Source organism: Entelurus aequoreus, linkage group LG25 (assembly GCF_033978785.1).
Source record: "Entelurus aequoreus isolate RoL-2023_Sb linkage group LG25, RoL_Eaeq_v1.1, whole genome shotgun sequence".
Lineage (NCBI taxonomy): Eukaryota > Metazoa > Chordata > Actinopteri > Syngnathiformes > Syngnathidae > Entelurus > Entelurus aequoreus.
Window position 1 is genome coordinate 13,808,874 of NC_084755.1, and position 18,870 is coordinate 13,827,743.

Sequence of the window (18,870 nt, forward strand, 5' to 3'; positions counted from 1 at the left end):
TGGCAGCAACACATTGCAAAACAGTTGGCGCAGGGGCATTTTTACCACTGTGTTACATGGCCTTTCCTTTTAACAACACTCTGTAAACATTTGGGAACTGAGGAGACCAATTTTTTAAATGGAATTATTTCCCATTCTTGCTTGATGTACAGCTTAAGTTTGCGGTCTCCGTTGTGGTATTTTAGGCTTCATAATACGCCACACATTTTCAATGGGAGACAGGTCTGGACTACAGTTAGGCCAGTCTAGTACCCGCACTCTTTTACTATGAAACCACGCTGTTGTAACACGTGGCTTGGTATTGTCTTGCTGAAATAAGCAGGGGCGTCCATGATCACGTTGCTTGGATGGCAACATATGTTGCTCCAAAACCTGTATGTACCTTTCAGCATTAATGGTGCCTTCACAGATGTGTAAGTTACCCATGCCTTGGGCACTAATACACCCCCATACCATCACAGATGTTGGCTTTTCAACTTTGCACCTATAACAATCTGGGTGTTTTTTTTCCTCTTTGGTCCGGAGGACACGACGTCCACTGTTTCCAAAAACAATTTGAAATGTGGACTTGTCCGACCACAGAACACTTTTCTACTTTACATCAGTCCATCTAAGATGAGCTTGGGCCCAGCGAAGCTGGCAGCGTTTCTGGGTGTTGTTGATAAATGGCTTTGGCTTTGCATAGTAGAGTTTTAACTTGCCCTCACAGATGTAGCGACAAACTGTAGTTACTGACAGACCATAGAAGGTGAAATCCCTAAATTCCTTGCAATAGCTCGTTGAGAAATGTTGTTCTTAAACTGTTGGACAATTTGCTCACGCATTTGTTCACAAAATGGTGACCCTCGCCCCATCCTTGTTTGTGAATGACTGAGCATTTCATGGAAGCTGCTTTTATACCCAATCATGGCACCCACCTGTTCCCAATTAGCCTGTTCACCTGTGGGATGTTCTAAATAAGTGTTTGACGAGCATTCCTCAATTTTCTGTCTTTTTTGCCACTTGTGCCAGTTTTTTTTAAACATGTTGCAGGCATCATATTCCAAATTAAAGATTAAAGATTAAAGTACCAATGATTGTCACACACACACTAGATGTGGTGAAATTTGTCCTCTGCATTTGTCCCATCCCCTTGGGGAGCAGTGGGCAGCAGCGGCGCCGCGCCCGGGAATCATTTTGGTGATTTAACCCCCAACTCCAACCCTTTGTTGCTGAGTGCCAAGCAGGGAGGTTATGGGTCCCATTTTTATAGTCTTTGGTATGACTCGGCTGGGATTTGAACTCCAACCTACCGATATCAGGGCGGACACTCTAACCACTAGGCCACTGAGGAGCTAACATTTGCAAAAAATAACAAAGTTTTCCAGTTTGAACGTTAAGTATCTTGTCTTTGCAGTCTATTCAATTGAATAAATGTTGAAAAGGATTTGCAAATCATTGTATTCTGTTTTTATTTCTGATTTACACAACGTGCAAACTTCACTGGTTTTGGGTTTTGTCTATATTTCCTGTGGAAATGCTATACTCTGTGAAATAAATCACTATATTTGCCGGGAAAATTCACAAACATGGCAGAAATGTATTTGGCTGTGAAATTGTTTTTTCCATAAAAATGCCTATATACTGTATATATGGGGGAAAAGTAAATTTTAAGTAAGTTTTTCCACAAAAAAAATATATATATTAAGACTATGCCACATTGGGGAAATAAAATATTAGTGTGGGCATTGTAGGAAAAGTCAATATTCACCAATGAAATAGTGTATTTTTCTGGGAAAACGCTATATTTTGCTTTTTTGATACATTATTTGTTTGATTGGACATGGAAATATACGGAGCCCCTAAAGGGACATGGGGGAAAAAAAAACATTTTATTATTTTTTTTTAGACGCGTATCTCGAGAAACTTTTTATAAAGTTATAAAAAATAAAATATATAATTTTTTTTTTTTAGACATGTATCTTGTGCGCACGAGAAACTATCTCGTGCGCACAAGATACATGTCTAAAAAAACAAATATATATAATTTTTATTTTTCATTTTTAGACATGTATCTCGTGCGCACGAGAAACTATTTCATGCGTACGAGATACATGTCTAAAAAAAAAAAATTATAATTCTTTTACTTTTTTTTTTTTATAACATTATAAAAAGTTTCTTGTGCGCAAGAGAAACTTTCTCGTGCGCAGGAGATAGTTTCTCGTGCACACGAGATACATGTCTAAAAAAAAAAAAACTAAAAAAAAATTATAAAAAAAATAATTTCCCCCATGTCCCTTTAGGGGCTCCGTAGAAATATTACTGTGTATTAAAATGTTTATATATACACACAAAACTTCTGTAATATCAATGAAACAAAGACAGTTATCATTATTGACACTTTTCAAGCAGAACCATGTCCTGGTGATGACGTCCTGACTCATGGATGACTGCAGACAGACAAGTAAAGTACGACAGGTGGGGGATTTCTGACATTTTTCCTTAATATTCCCATAAGTAGTCCAGCCCATCTGTTCTTAAACTCCATCCAACCCCCAATCCCAAACTGTCTCCCCTAATTTCCCCCAGCTGCAGTAACCTCCGTCATTTGGACCCTCGGGCAGGAAGATCCGAAGTATGACTCATGCCGGCTCACCCTGTAAGAAAACACTTTCTAAACTTTGCGCTTTCAGCATTTCAGTAAGGTTACCAAGGTAACGGTATTGAATTAACCCAGTCAGGTGATGCAACAGAACCAGATCCAGATTGGCTGGAATGAAGCAGAGGCATCAAATTCCAGTAATTACACTTTGTGGGGTTTTTATCGGGTTAACAATCCGGATTTTCATCAGATAACATTGATGACATGCTTCGGTTTTAGAGGTTTGTTGTTTTGCTTGGTATAATCATGCAAGAAAAAATGCTCTATTTTGCCATAAAAATGCTACAACTTTGCAACAAAAAAAGGGAACTGCTATTCCACGAAAATGCTAAATTTGACCCTGCAAAACACTGGTATGTTTTCCAGGAACTTGACCAAAAAGAACGACCGTATTCATACCAGGGAAATGCTATTGACCAAAAGAATCTAGAATTTTACCCAAAAGCACTTCGGGTTTTTTACTGGAAAATAAATATACCAGATAGACCAGAACAGAACTATACTTACCAGGAAAATGTTATATTGGACCAAAAATCACTCAATATACTACAGGGAAAAGTTATATTAGACCAGAGCAGCACTGAAACTGTTACATTTAACCAACAATAACTATAATTACCAGGAAAATTATATATTTGACCAGATAAGCACTCTCTTTACTGGAATCATTTATATTTTGGGAAAAAAAACACTCTTTTTGCCAGAAATGTTTACATTTGACAAAAAATTACTTTATTTACTAGATAAAAATTATACATGTAACTAAAAATTACTATTTACCAGGAAAATGCTACATTTGACTCAAAAACAGTCTCCATCCAAAGCCCGTAGCCCGGGAATCAAACCCAGGACCTTCTGATTGTGAGGCACGAGCACTAACAATTGTGCCACCGCAAACTGAAAAGCCGTTTTTACCAGAAAAATGTTACCAAAAAAACACTATTTGCCAAAATTATTTTTTATAATTGACAAAAAAAAAGCAAAAAGGGTACAAGCACTCCATTGTCCAGGAACATGTACATTTGACTCAAAAAACTATACAGTACCTACCAGGAAAATATATTTGGCCAGAGCAGCACTCCATTTTCCAGGAAAATGTTTACATTTGACCAAAAAACTATACAATATTAACCAGGAAAATATATTTGGCCCAAGCAGCACTCCATTTACCAGAGAAAATTGTATATTTCCTACTTGGTTCTGCAGCAACCAAGGACAAGTGACAAAAGATGCATGTTGAGTGCTTCTACAAGTGAAAGGATACTTTGCATTCCATCATTCATTTGTGCATTTGGAAATTGCCTAGATTTGTTACAATGCACATTTCTTTCCAGGAAAATGTTCAACTTTACCAGAAAAACTGTTTTATTTTCCCTGAAATCAGTGTTTGGCAGGAAAATGTCCAAGACAATTTTGTATTTTTCCTTCTTTTTTATTTATGAATTTTGTTTTCAATAATGGAAGGCTAATAAATGCAAAAAATGCTATAAAAACCCCAAAGCCCTTTTTTTGCACAACAGTACTTTTTTCTTCCACTTGCTCGTCCTCCTTTCCCCATTGAGCCTCACAATAAGTTAAGGCGTGGCGGCTTCAAATTTCAGCTGCACAATGACTGGGATTTTAGTTCCTTCCAGGCCCGTCTGCTGCGGAACCATTGTGTTGTCAGTCAGAGGCTTCGAAAAGAACTCTCATACTGTAATCTAAACCCCAAACAACAATAGCTGCCAATGATGTTATGAATGTAACGTGAAATCATCTAGTACAACTCTTAAGCAGATATTACCAAACTACAAAACCCAAAAGCAGTGCAAGTTGAAGTGTAAATGGTAAATAAAAACAAAATACAATGATTTGCAAATCCTTTTCAACGTATATTCAATTGAATAGACTGCAAAGAGAAGATATTTAATGATCTGAGAAATTTTTTATTTTTTTTGCAAATAATCATTAACTTAGAATTTAATGGCAGCAACACCACAAAAAGTTGGCACAGGGGCATTTTTACCACTTTGTTACATGGCCTTTCCTTTTAACAACACTCAGTAAACGTTTGGGAACTGAGGGGACCAATTTTTTAAGCTTTTCGGGTGGAATTCTTTCCCATTCTTGCTTGATGTACAGCTTAATTTGTTCAACAGTCCGGGGGTCTCCGTTGTGGTATTTTAGGCTTCATAATGCACCACACATTTTCAACTGAAGACAGGTCTGGACCTCAGGCAGGCCAGTCTAGCACCCGCACTCTTTTACTTTGAAGCGACGCTGTTGTAGCATGTGGCTTTGGCATTGTCTTGCTGAAATAAGCAGGAGCGTCCATGATAACGTTGCTTGGATGGCAACATATGTTGCTCCAAAACCTGTATGTACCTTTCAGCATTAATGGTGCCTTCACAGATGTGTAAGTTACCCATGCCTTGGGCACTAATACACCCCCATACCATCACAGATGCTGGCTTTTCAACTTTGCGCCTATAACAGTCCGGATGGTTCTTATCCTCTTTGTTCCGGAGGACACGACGTCCACAGGTTCCAAAAACAATTTGAAATGTGCACTCGTCAGACCACATAACACTTTTCCACTTTGCATCAGTCCATCTTAGATGAGCTCGGGCCCAGCGAACCCGGCAGTGTTTCTGGGTGTTGTTGATAAATGGCTTTCGCTTTGCATAGTAGCGTTTTAACTTGCACTTACAGATGTAGCGACGAACTGTAGTTACTGACAGTGGTTTTCTGAAATGTTCCTGAGACCATGTGGTTATATCCTTTACACACTGATGTCTGTTTTTGATGCAGTACCGCCTGAGGGATCCAAAGTCACGGGCATTCAATGTTACGTGCAGTGATTTCTCCAGATTCTCTGAACATTTTGATGATGTTACGGACCGTAGATGGAGACATCCCTAAATTCCTTGCAATAGCTCGTTGACAAATGTCGTTCTTAAACTGTTGTTCAATTTGCATCACGCATTTGTTCACAAAGTGGTGACCCTCGCCCCCATCCTTGTTGGTGAATGACTGAGCATTTCATGGAAGCTGCTTTTATACCCAATCATGGCACCCACCTGTTCCCAATTAGCCTGTTCACCTGTGGGATGGTCCAAATAAGTGTTTGATGAGCATTCCTCAATTTTCTCAGTCTTTTTTGCCACTTGTGCCAGCTTTTTTGAAACATGTTGCAGGCATCAAATTCCAAATGAGCTAATTTTTTTTTTTTTTAAATAACAAAGTTTTCCAGTTCGAACGTTAAGTATCTTGTCTTTGCAGTCTATTCAATTGAATATAAGTTTAAACGGATTTGCAAATCATTGTATTCTGTTTTTATTTACGATATACACAACGTGCCAACTTCACTGGTTTTGGGGTGTGTAGGATACAAATAGCTAACTCTGCAACTTTTTACTGCAAGTATTGTACCCCCACCCTAAATTGTAGGACCGTTTTTGTTTATGACTCTTAATGAGTTTTTTAAATACAACCTCTGGTGTTCGTACCACAGTTTGGTGATTCCTAAACTAGATTGTATTTGGACTGTTATGTTTATAAAGATTCTAAAGATTTTAGTCTGTGCAGTTTACCTATTTTATTTTTATTTTTTTTCTGCTGGAAGAGAAAACTGAAAAAAAAACGAGTTTAGTTGAGAAAAAATTTGAAAATACAACTTTTATATATTAATATAATTTATTTTATGTATAAAAATTTACATATTTATCCACTACCCTAGTGAGGATAAGTGGTATAGAAATTGGATGAATGGACTATATATTTTTAAAAAAATAAAACATTTTAATAAATGAAAAATAAATACATTTTACTGCATTTTTCATTGAATGAACCCAAAGCCACTTTTCATGCAAAAATTAAAATTAGATAGCTCATATTACTATTGATATTAAAAATAATAATTACATTAGTATTATTAATAATGTTAATTATAATAATTATTTGTGATAATAACAATAACATTTGGATTATTAATAATAATGATAACAATAATAATAAAAAAATAATGGTGATAATAATAATAATAATAATATTAAAATATTAATAAAAATAAAACATTCACAACAAAATAAAAAATTGTACTTAAAAAAAGGAATAAATGAATTGGACCGCATTTTTCATTGAATGAACCCAAAGCCATTTTTCATGCAAGTATAGAAATTATATAGCACTTATTCTTATTATTGTTGATATTGAATATAATAATTGCATTAGTGTTATTAATAACAATGTTTATTGTAATAATGATTTGTCATAATAACATTTGGATTATTAATAATAATAATGATAATGATAACAACAATAATAATAATAAAAAATAATGGGAACAATAATTAAAATAGTTAATATTATTTTAATATTAATAAAAATAACAAAATTAACAACTAAATAAAAAATTAAACTTAAAAAAAGTTATAAATGAATTAGACTGCATTTTTGATTGAATGAACCCAAAGCCATTTTTCATGCAAGAATAGATATTACATAGCACGTATTCTTATTATTATTGATATTGAATATAATAATTACATTATTATTAAAAATAATGTTAATTATAATAATGATTTGTGATAATAAAAATAACATTTTGATTATTAATAATAACAATGATAAAAAATTATAATAAAAAAATAATGGTAACATTAATACAAATTATTATTATTATTTGAATATTAATTTTTAAAAAATTATTATCCACCCATTTTCTTCCGCTTATCCGAGGTCGGGTCGCGGGGGCAGCAGCCTAAGCAGAGAAGCCCAGACTTCCCTCTCCCCAGCCACTTTGTCCAGCTCCTCCCGGGGATAACAAAAATTATTATTATTTTTAATATCATTATAATATTAATAATAACAAAAAATTCACAACAAATTAAAAAATTAAACTTAAAAAAATAATAAATGAATTGGACTGCATTTTTGATTATGAATTGAATTATGAAGTGAGATAGCACTTATTCCTATTATCATTGATAGAATATAATTACATTAGTATTATTAATAATAATGTTAACTATAATAATGATTTGTGATAACATTTGGATTATTAATAATGATAACAATAATTATAAAAAATAATGGTAACAATAATAATAATAATTATTGTTATAATATTAATAAAAATAATACAAAATTCACGACAAAATAAAAAATTGAACTTTAAAAAAGTAAATAAAATGAAACAGGGTGTACCCTGCCTTCCGCCCGAATGCAGTTGAGATAGGCTCCAGCACCCCCGCAACCCCAAAAAAGGGACAAGCGGTCGGAAATGAATGGATGGATGGATAAATGAATTGGACTGCATTTTAGATTGAATTGATTGAATGGCAATTTAATAGCAATAATAATAATAATTTCACAACAAACTTCACATGTAACTTAACTACTTTAAATTAAAAACATTTTATTTAAATTAAAATCCTGCATGACGATAATAAATTAATAATAGGTTAATGGTAACACAGTAATTTAATTGTTAACTAGCATCCTTTCCTTGTTTACTTGCATGTGCCAGAAGTGTTGAGTCAGTGCGGAATGACGAGTGTTACATCTTATTGTTCCCCCCCGCCCCCTAGCTGTGCCAGGACACCATCGTTCCCACCCAACGTCCCACCACAGCAAAATCCGGGCAGCTCTCCACGTTCCTCGCCTGTTTACAAACACACACAGTCCGCAGGAATCCACCTGATGATCCTCCACTAGACAAGCTGCAAAAAAAACCCACCACTTTCAGCGACACTCGTCATGTTTTCAGCGCTTGTCACGCAGGAATGCATCGAGAGGGCAGGGCGCCGACGTCACTCGCCCTCACGATCCGCTCCATCAGTGTAGCGTGACCGAAACGTTGCACCATGTTTAAAACTCCCTCTTGGCGGAGTCTCTTGCCTCCTCTCGGGGAGTGAGCACAAGGCATTCTGGGCATTCCACGGGGCCTCCACAGGGCGGGGCGGCCTGCGTGCTGGACATGTGCGTTTGATAAAGGCCAAGAAGGCTCCTCGCAGCCTGACTAAATTAGTGGAAGAAGCCTGGTGATTTATTACACTGTTAAGGCTGCAAAGTTGTTATTGTAAAACCTTTCATCAGTCAAATACATCATTTGACACAGGATTATTTTTCAAAGTATTTTAGATCGTAATATCTATGACTCAAATTAGCTAAAATGGCAAAGCTACACATATATATATATTGCCAAAAGTATTTGGCCACCCATCCAAATGATGAGAATCAGGTGTCCTATTCACTTTTATACACCACAGGTGTATAAAATCAAGCACTTAGGCATGGAGACTGTTTCTACAAACATTTGTGAAAGAATGGGCCGCTCTCAGGAGCAACAAATCCAGTCGTGAAAATTCCTCGCTCCTAAATACTCCAAAGTCAACCGTCGGCTTTATTATTAGAAAATAGAAGAGTTTGCTGGAGGAGGAATTATGATGTGGGGTTGTTTTTCAGGAGTTGGGTTTGGCCCCTTAGTTCCAGTGAAAGGAACTTTGAAGGCTCCATCCATCCATCCATCCATCCATCCATCCATCCATTTTCTACCGCTTGTCCCTTTTGGGGTCGCGTTGGTTGCTGGAGCCTATCTCAGCTGCATTCGGGCGGAAGGCAGGGTACACCCTGGACAAGCCGCCACCTCATCGCAGGGCCAACACAGATAGACAGACAACATTCACACTCACATTAACACACTAGGGCCAATTTTAGTGTTGCCAATTAACCTATCCCCAGGTGCATGTCTTTGGAGGTGGGAGGAAGCCGGGTTACCCGGAGGGAACCCACGCAGTCACGGGGAGAACATGCAAACTCCACACAGAAAGATCCCGAGCCCGGGATTGAACTCAGGAATACTCAGGACCTTCGTATTGTAACCCCTGTGCCACTTTGAATGCTCCAGGATACCTAAACATTTCGGACAATTCCATGCTCCCAACCTTGTGGGAACAGTTTGGAGCGGGCCCCTTTCGCTTCCAACATGACTGTGCACAAAGCAAGATCCATAAAGACATGGATGACACAGAGTCTGGTGTGGATGAACTTGACTGGCCTGCACAGAGTCCTGACCTGAACCCGGGATAAATTAGAACGGAGACTGAGAGCCAGGCCTTCTCGACCAACATCAGCGTGTGACCTCACCAATGCGAATTTTGGAAGAATGGTGGAAAATTCCTCTAAGCACACTCCGCAACCTTGTGGACAGCCTTCCCAGAAGAGTTGAAGCTGTAATAGCTGCAAAAGGTGGACCGACATCATATTGAACCCTATTGGTTAGGAATGGGATGGCACTTCAAGTTCATATGTGAGTCAAGGCAGGTGGCCAAATACTTTTAGCAATATAGTGTACCTCGTGAACAAAATTCCCAATTCAAAACACTGTACAGTTTTTGACCAATGTATGATCCTGTAACGACTTGGTATGGGATTGATACCTAAATTTGTGGTATCATCCAAAACTAATGTAAAGTATCAAACAGAAGAATAAGTGATTATTACATTTTAACAGAAGTGTAGATAGAACATGTTAAAACAGAAAGTAAACAGATATTAACAGTAAATGAACAAGTAGATTAATCATAATTGTTTACAGTTTGTCCCTCCATAATTTTGACAAAACAATAGAATGGAAAATGACACAATATGTTACTGCATATGTCAGCAGCTAAATTAGGAGTCTTTGTTTGTTTACTTACTACTAAAAGACAAGTTGTCTAGTATGTTCACTATTTTAATTAAGGACAAACTTGCATTAAGAAACATATGTTTAATGTACCCTACGGTTTTTTGTTAAAATAAAGCCAATGACATTTTTTGTGGTCCCCTTTATTTAGAAAAGTACCGAAAAGTATCGGAATACATGTTGGTACCGCTACCGGTACCAAAATATTGGTATCGGGACAACACTAGTTGCTATTGCTGTGCATTTGTGTTTGACAGTTTTGACTTTAGACTTTTTTTTTTGGTGGTATTTTTGGCTAGTAGCAGCGTAGGAATGTAAACATACAGGCTTTTAAAGTAAAACAAAAAAAACAGTTGGTAAGTGATGAAGCTCTTAAATCAAAACACTTGTATCTCAAATCAACCACTCCCATTGCAATGACTTTAAATCAATTTAATTGTTGCTTCCCCCCTCCAAAACAGAACAATATAAACATATAACATGCATTTAAAAAAAAAAAAAAAAAACACTCTTTCAAATAACAAAATGTTGTATCAAACAATACAATAGATTGTACTACTAACAACTGGAGTAGATTTATAAAATTATGTAATAGTGTACAACATTTACCTTGGAGAATGTACTTCCACTGTCAAACACACCATCAGCAGCGTTCCCATATTTTCATCGATAAATGCCCACCGTTTAGATGGTATTTTAACATCCTTGGCTGTCGTTAGACTCGTTTTTCATAAGAACAGTGCAGAGGAGCGGCGATACGCTCAAATTTCTTTCTTTAATTCAATGAATATCATCCACTTCTTTTCTGAGCAGTGCACTTCACACTCACTTTCTTCCTTCCCACGATTGGAAAAACAAAGTAATGGCCATTTCAAGATATAAGCTAATGCTACCGAGTAAGACCAGATGTTTTGGGTTGGTGTTAAAATACTGAACAGATGTTTACCTTATCCCAATAAACATCTGTTCAGTAATTTAACATAAAAGTGTTTGATTGTGAGGCATTAAAAGCCACAAAATGCAACGGGTCCATCAGACCCACAAACGCTGGCTGAGTAACAATATGAACGTTGCACGGAAAATGTATCCGCCATAATTGGAGCCTTAAAAAGGTCAATAACTCATAACATTGATTTTAAATAATTATTATTTTTTGAGCAATGACACTCAAAAAAAAAAGTCTTACTAAAATGATTGGGGATCCAAAAAGGTCCTGCTCAATAAAGTTTAAAAAAAATAAATCATACATTTTTTTTAATCTTTTAACACAATTGTCTCAAGATCAAGTTCAGATCTGTCCATCAATTATAATTGTTATTGTTGTTTATGTTTTTTGTTTGTTTGTTTAAGGACCCTAAAAAAAACCTAAAAAAAACTGTTTTTTAAATGGCAAACACAAAATATGTAACATTTTTCCAAAAAACTATCTCAAAGTGGAAGATTTAATGTGATGTAAATGGAGCCTTGAATAAGTCAATAATTCATAATTACATTGATTTTGATTCATTATTTTTTTTAAAAGAAAGAAACAGCCTGCATGGCAGCTTTGTGTTATTAGAGTAAACATTGTAACATTTTCTTGTTACATTTCACTTGTTTGCTCTTTTATACCACTTTTTATGTTTGATTTTTTTTAATCATATTTTTAGACTGTGCCGTGGGGCCATTAAAAAAATGACCTGCGCGCCGCAAATGGCCCCCGGGCCGCACTTTGGACACCCCCGCTGTATAGTATTTCTCCAGCAATGGTCATGTGGGGACATGGTATTTTGTGAGGTAATCATTGAAGTCGGACATCACTGAAGGCCTAGGTGGGAAACTCACGGCCCACCATTGTTGTTATGATATGCTGCAAATGACTTCTTCATTCACAGTCAACAATATTATGTTTCCAAAATGCATTTATTTGAACTCCAGGGCTCTTTTTATGGTGCATTTGACAGCTAATAAAGTGTCCAGCGTGCGTAGTGTTGACAGCCCCCAAAAAAATGACTGATCACGCAACACGATAACATCGGAATTTGTCAAATGGAGTCATGAAAAAAGGTGTTTTTAATAAAAGTACAAACAGGAACACATACCAGATGACAGGCTTGGGCGGGAAGAGGAGTTTAAACAGGGGTGGGCGGGGGGGGGAGTGGGCTCCTGGTGACGTGCGGGCCCTGCAGGGCGGTGTCTACGGCCCTGAAAAAGTCCGACTGGGGTGTGAGAGCCACATCTGGAATAGTAACGAGGGAGGAAGACGAGTCGAGAGGAGCACGATCACATTCTCAGCTTATTCTTTTTTTCCAACCATCTCTCTCTTTTCACGGGAAACCAACTTTTGGACTTTTTGTAAGTTTGGACTACTTTTGTTCTTCTCTTGCGGTTTTTAATGTGTCTTTTTTTTGTTGTTGCCTTTTCGCTATGCAAACAGGAACTCCCCCACCTTCTTTCTGGACTTTAACTCCGACTTTAACGGAGATTCTGAAGCGGATTAAATGTGATTTATCGTGTAAGAAATAACATTGCGAACAAAACAGCAGCGTAGTCACTTTTCCATGCACGTTCCTTTACTTACTACCGAAACTTGTTAGACCTTTTTAGTGGTTTAAACTTAATTTTCCGATTAAAGAATGCCTTGCGACACTTTCATTTCGCCGTAGACGCTTTTTTTTGGTGGGAAAAGTTAGTTTGTAACAGGATACTCTCTCGCTGAAGTAAACATTGCGGTCTGAGCGAGAAGTGGGGAAATGTCTCCCTCTAGCGTCCGTGGCGAGGAAGTGCATCGATTCTCCCCCTCCCCCTGTTTTAAATCAATTCAATTTGTCTTTAACGTGTGTTTTCTCTTCATAGAATACTTGAAAATGCTGCTCATCTTGCTTGGAGTGATCCTCTTGCACCTTATCATCCTCATCCTTCTAATTGTGTCAACAGCAGCCAGTGTAAGTACTTTTTTTTACATCCTTTATGTGCATATTTTATAGTATAAATATGGGAAAACGGGATTATGACTTGTGTATGATATACCTTATATTTTCCCATTGAAATTGTCATAAAAACTCTAAAAGTAGAGTTTAGGAATGTGTCTGGCTCGAAAAAAAATAAAAATAAACATTAATCAGGGGTGTTATCTTAGATCTAAATCTACTCCCAAGTGGGCCAGACTGGTAAAATCATAACTTAAAAATAAAGACCACTTCAAATTGTTTTCTTTGTCTAAAAAATAGAACAAGCACATTCACCTTTCACTGGAACTAAGGGGCCAAGCCCAACTCCTGAAAAACCAACCCCTCACCATAATTCCTCCCCCATCAAATTTCCCGCTCGGCACAGTACAGTCCGAAATGTACCGTTCTCCTGGCAACCTCCAATTGCCAGATGGAAAAGTGTGACTCATCAGTCCAGAGAAGGCGTCGCCACTGCCCTAGAGTCCAGTGGCGACGTGCTTTACACCACTTTGGTGATGTATGGCCTAGATCAGGGGTGTCAAACTCATTTTAGATGGAGAAAAATCTACTCCCAAGTGGGCCGGACTGGTAAAATCCCAGCATGATAACTTAAAAATTAAGACAACTTCAAATTGTTTTGACGTCAAGTGGATCTAGTTAATAGTGTGAGAGTCCAGTCCATAGTGGGGCCAGCAGGGGATCATCTTGAGTGGAGACTGGGACACCCCGGGTCCTGACTTTGAACAGCTAGTGCATCATCTGTGGTCACCAAATAACCTCTCCATGCAGGAGAGGAGGGCAGAGCAGAGAAGAGGCGGCAGATCAACTAGCCTAAAAGGGGGTCTATTTAAAGGCTAGAGTATACAAATGAGTTTTAAGATGGGACTTAAATGCTTCTACTGACTTCTACTAAGACAGGGGCGTCCAAACTCATTTTAGATGGAGAAAAATCTACTCCCAAGTGGGCTGGACTGGTAAAATCACGGCACGATAACTTAAAAATAAAGACAACTTCAGATTGTTTTCTTTGTTTGAAAATAGGAACGAGCACATTCTGAAAATGTAAAAAATCATAATGTTGTTGGGTTTTTTTTTACACTTACATAGTATTCTATCTTTGTCATCATTCATATTTTCTGAATAAATTTAATTCAATTCATTACATTTAATGTTCACCACCTGCTCAGTGGCCTTGTGGTTAGAGTGTCCGCCCTGAGATCAGGTAGGTCGTGAGTTCAAACCCCGGCCGAGTCATACCGAAGACTATAAAAATGGGACCCGTTGCCTCCCTGCTTGGCACTCCGCATCAAGGGTTGGAATTGGGGGTTAAATGCTCTCCCTGACCACCTGAGGGTACCACAGACTGTGGATGCTTTTAAAAAGGCTTAAAAGCCCTTCTTTTTAAAAAAAAAGCCTTTTTTTTTTAGATATGTGCATATTAGCTATAGCTATTTGGCTGTTCTAGTTTTTATTTGTATTTATTTCTTTATTATCTTTTTATATTTATTTTTTATTTTTTCAATACACTGTAGCACTTTGAGATTGGTTACTCAATATAAAGTGCTTTTTACAAATAAAATCTATTATTATTATTATTATTATTATTATTATTAAATCACCAAAATGATTCCCGGGCGTGGCCACCACTGCTGCTCACTGCTCCCCTGTGGGGATGGGTCAAATGCAGAGGATAATTTCACCGCACCTAGTGTGCGTGACAATCATTGATTTTCAATCTATCAAGAAGAAAAAAATATATCAAAATCGAATTACAGGATGTTATTTATGTAGTTTGATTATTTTCCTCGACTGACATATGTAGTATCAGCTGCAAAGTTACAAAGAATTGCTATGGTGACATCCAGTGGACACATTTAGAACAGCAGTTTCTTTCATTCAATAATTTCAGGTTAATTTTTATACTTAGCAAACTCTGATAAAACCTGTTCTGCGGCCCGTACGTTCGACACCCCTACTAAACGCTGTATATTGTTGTGTTTACCAGGCCTGGTCTGTAGGTGGCGACACAAGCACAGATCTGTGGTACAACTGCTTGACAAGCAATGGAGGCTATCAGTGCAGCCCGGCCAGCAACGAAGGTTAGTCAAGCATGAAAATGTAGGTTTTAAATGCATGTTTATTATTACTTAATGTTGCGTCACGCCATTGTTTATAGATTGGATCCAGGCGGTGCAGGCCCTCATGATCCTGGCCGTGCTCTTCTGCTTCTTCTCCCTCATCGCCTTCATGTTCCAGCTGTTCAGACTGGTGAAGGGCGGACGCTTCTTCTTCACGGCCATCTTCCAGATCTTGGCCAGTGAGTTTGCTCACGCCCAGAATTTTTGACGCTGCACGTGTTGTCGTATATGGGTTGAAAAAGGGGGTGGGGCCAAACCCCGCCCACTCGTAGGGAGGGCGGGGGTTGACACTTGAGTTGACCTCCGCGTTGTAGACGAGTCATCGGTGCATGTTGGTAATGTCCGATTGACGTGTTATTTAGACAATTTTAGTTTTTATAATGAATTGTTTGACTTAATTGCCTCATTTTTGACCCTTTAAGGACACCGTACTAAGCCTAAGTGAGCTAAAACAGTCAATAATCATAGTAAAATGTATAGAGAATAGATACATAGCTTAAATGACTAATAATAATGATCTTTAATGACAATAACACATGGAAAAAATAATGATAAAAAATAAAGTAAGCACAATAATACTAAATAATTTATAATTTGTTATGAATAAAATAAATACAGTACATTATTATAATAATATAATAAAAAAGTATAAAATTGGTAAAGACTAAAGAACAACGAATAATATATTTTTTTGTAATTAGAAATAGAAAATGTATTAAAAAAACAACAAACCCATAAATAAGTAAACATATTTTAATGAGTAATTATTATTATTATTTTGAGTGAGAGTACTGAATAAAATAACAGTAAAATGTGACAAAGTTTTAAAAAACATTAAGAATATTTCATATGTACACTGAATTTAATATTCATGCATTTAGAGTTATTAAGTTAATAAATTAAGTAAGATTTTGCCAAATACTATAATAGTTACTCATAACTATAAACACAAATGTATACAAACAAGTATAAAAATAATATATATTATATCAGTAAATCTTATTGTAAAGTAATTTCATGAGATATAACAAGTCGACAATAAAAATCTAAAAAATAAAAAGTAATAAATTACATATTAAGAAATAAATAACAATACTAAATAGTAATCGTTTTAATAAATAATATAAATACTGCATATTAATAAAATACAATAATACATGGAAACAATATAAAGGAATAAACTATATTTGATAAAAATAAAGTAAGCACAATAAATATTAGTGCTATATAATTCATAATTTGTTATGAATTAAATAAATACTGTAAAATAGATAGTAAAAAATGTAATATTGGTGAAGACTAAAGAACAACGAATAATATATTTTTTTGTAATTAGAAATAGAAAATGTATTTAAAAAAATAAACACATAAATAAGGAATAATATTTTAATCAATAATTATTATTATTCTGAGTACATCAGTACTGACTAAAACAACAGTAATCTGTAAAATGTGACAAAGTCTTAAAAAAACATTAAAAATAATAAATATAAAAAATATAATAGTTACTCATAACTATAAACAAAAATATATACAAATAAAAATAATATATATTATATGACTAAATATTATTGTAAAGTAATTTCATGAGATATAACAAGTCATCAATAAAAATCTAAAAAATAAAAAGTAATAAATTACATATTAAGAAATAAAGTAAGCGCAAAAAAAATAATAATACTTAATAGTAATTGTTTTAATAAATAGTATAAATACTGCATATTCATAAAATACATAGTATAATAATAACAAGTATAATACTAGTAAAAACATATTGCAAGACAATAGTTTTGAGCAATCTAAAAAACCCAGTAATATATCAAATGTGACAAATAAAAATGTATAAAAAAATATTTAATAAAATTAATTTGTATAATTATTTTAAAAGTATTGGGTTAATAAGTTAAGTATGACAATGGTAAAGACTAAAACAACAAATAATAATAGTTGATGATAATTATACATTAAAATAAATAAAACAAATATACAAATATAAAAAATATTTACAAATATTTTTTTAAAAAAAGTATTTCTATAATGAATGTTACATTCATTTTTTTTTTAAAGTATTAGGTTTATAAGTTAAGCATGACTATGGTAAAGACTAAAACAACAAATAATCATAGTTGATGATAATTATACATTAAAATAAATAAAACAAAAATACAAATATAAAAACATATTTAATTTGTTTTTATTTCTATAATGAATGTTACATTATTTTTTTAAAAAGTATAAGGTTAATAAGTTAAGCATGACTATGGTAAAGACTAAGTTGATAATAATAGTTGATAATAATTTTACATTGAAATTAATACAAAAATATATATATAAAAAATATATACATTGACAAATAAAAGTGTGTTTAATACTGACATTTGGGCTACCACCAATTCACATTTATGTCTGTCCACACATACAATACAACTTGTCTACGATTAGTAAGTTATCTGAAAAAATACATAAAGAATACATAATATCAAAATAAATATTGCAAATATATACTTTACAATTTTTTTACTTGAAAAAGATTAAATGAATCCAAAGAGTGCATTGTGCTGTTCAAATAAATAAGGCGTGTTTTATTTGTCATTTGATAAGCCACGACTAGCAATGACGTCACCGATGTTCTCCCCAGGTCTGTTTGTGATGTGCGGCGCCATCATCTACACGGTGATGAGGGCGGACAGTGTCAGCGGCTTAGAGTTCGGCTACGCTTACGTCCTGGCCTGGGTGGCGTTCCCGCTCTGCCTCATCAGCGGCCTCATCTACATTGTGCTGAGGAAGAAGGAATGAGTAAGAAGAGGAGGATGAGTAGTGGGAGGAGGGAAAGGAGGAGGGAGAAGAAGAGGCGGCGTCGCACTGTGCCTACTGCCCACAGACCAACACAGACTGACATCATCACTACCACACGACAAGAATGCGTGACCCTTACCATCGCAAAAAAAACACACATTTTGAGTTGTCGAGCTGACACGTCGGACACGTTGCCACGCAAACATCCAGCCTCCAGCGTGAATAGCTTCAAGATGTACATAGCGTCTGTGGTTTTTAGACATATTTATAGCATTTTTACATTACGTGTTGTACATAGCGTTGTGTTAACATTGTCTCCCTCGTCGTTACGAGTGTGTGTCTCTCACACAACATGCAGCTGTGCCAAAGAATTGTCGCTTCAGCAGACCAATTATTACGTTTGTTGTCGTCTTTTTGTTTGTTACTGTGCCTTAACTTCCTGAAGGAATTGACAAAACTATTGAACCATGAAGTGTCTTTTTTAAAAAAAAATTTTTTAGATTACCTGAATTATGTCACTTGATATTACAAATAAAACATGTTGCATTTTGTTGCCTAGTTTTGGAAAAAAATGGTGCTTTTTTTTTTTTATGTATAGCCTCTTTCGTTTGTGTATCTACTTTGTCTTGTCAATTAATTTGCTTTGTACAAGCACTAAGTTCTAAGTATTGTCAGTATTATTTGAAATAAACCGTC

The 18,870-nt window shown here is 35.6% G+C and overlaps 1 protein-coding gene across 4 annotated transcripts in view; it reads left to right on the forward strand.

The window, feature by feature from the left end:
• The window catches only part of LOC133642493 (peripheral myelin protein 22-like), a 35,860-nt gene extending 17,127 nt beyond the window's left edge, over positions 1-18,733 (forward strand). For 2 of the 4 annotated variants that reach the window (XM_062036713.1, XM_062036714.1), the window contains exons 2-7: positions 2,392-2,457; positions 2,569-2,638; positions 13,146-13,234; positions 15,246-15,339; positions 15,417-15,557; positions 18,017-18,733. In XM_062036713.1, coding sequence (XP_061892697.1) covers positions 13,157-13,234; positions 15,246-15,339; positions 15,417-15,557; positions 18,017-18,174 — 471 coding nt within the window. In that variant the 5' untranslated portion in view covers positions 2,392-2,457; positions 2,569-2,638; positions 13,146-13,156 and the 3' untranslated portion in view covers positions 18,175-18,733. Of the gene's footprint in view, positions 1-2,388; positions 2,458-2,568; positions 2,639-12,485; positions 12,645-13,145; positions 13,235-15,245; positions 15,340-15,416; positions 15,558-18,016 lie in introns of those variants that run through there. The other 2 variants (XM_062036712.1, XM_062036711.1) reach the window with 2 other exon arrangements.
• The last annotated feature ends 137 nt before the right edge of the window (positions 18,734-18,870 follow it).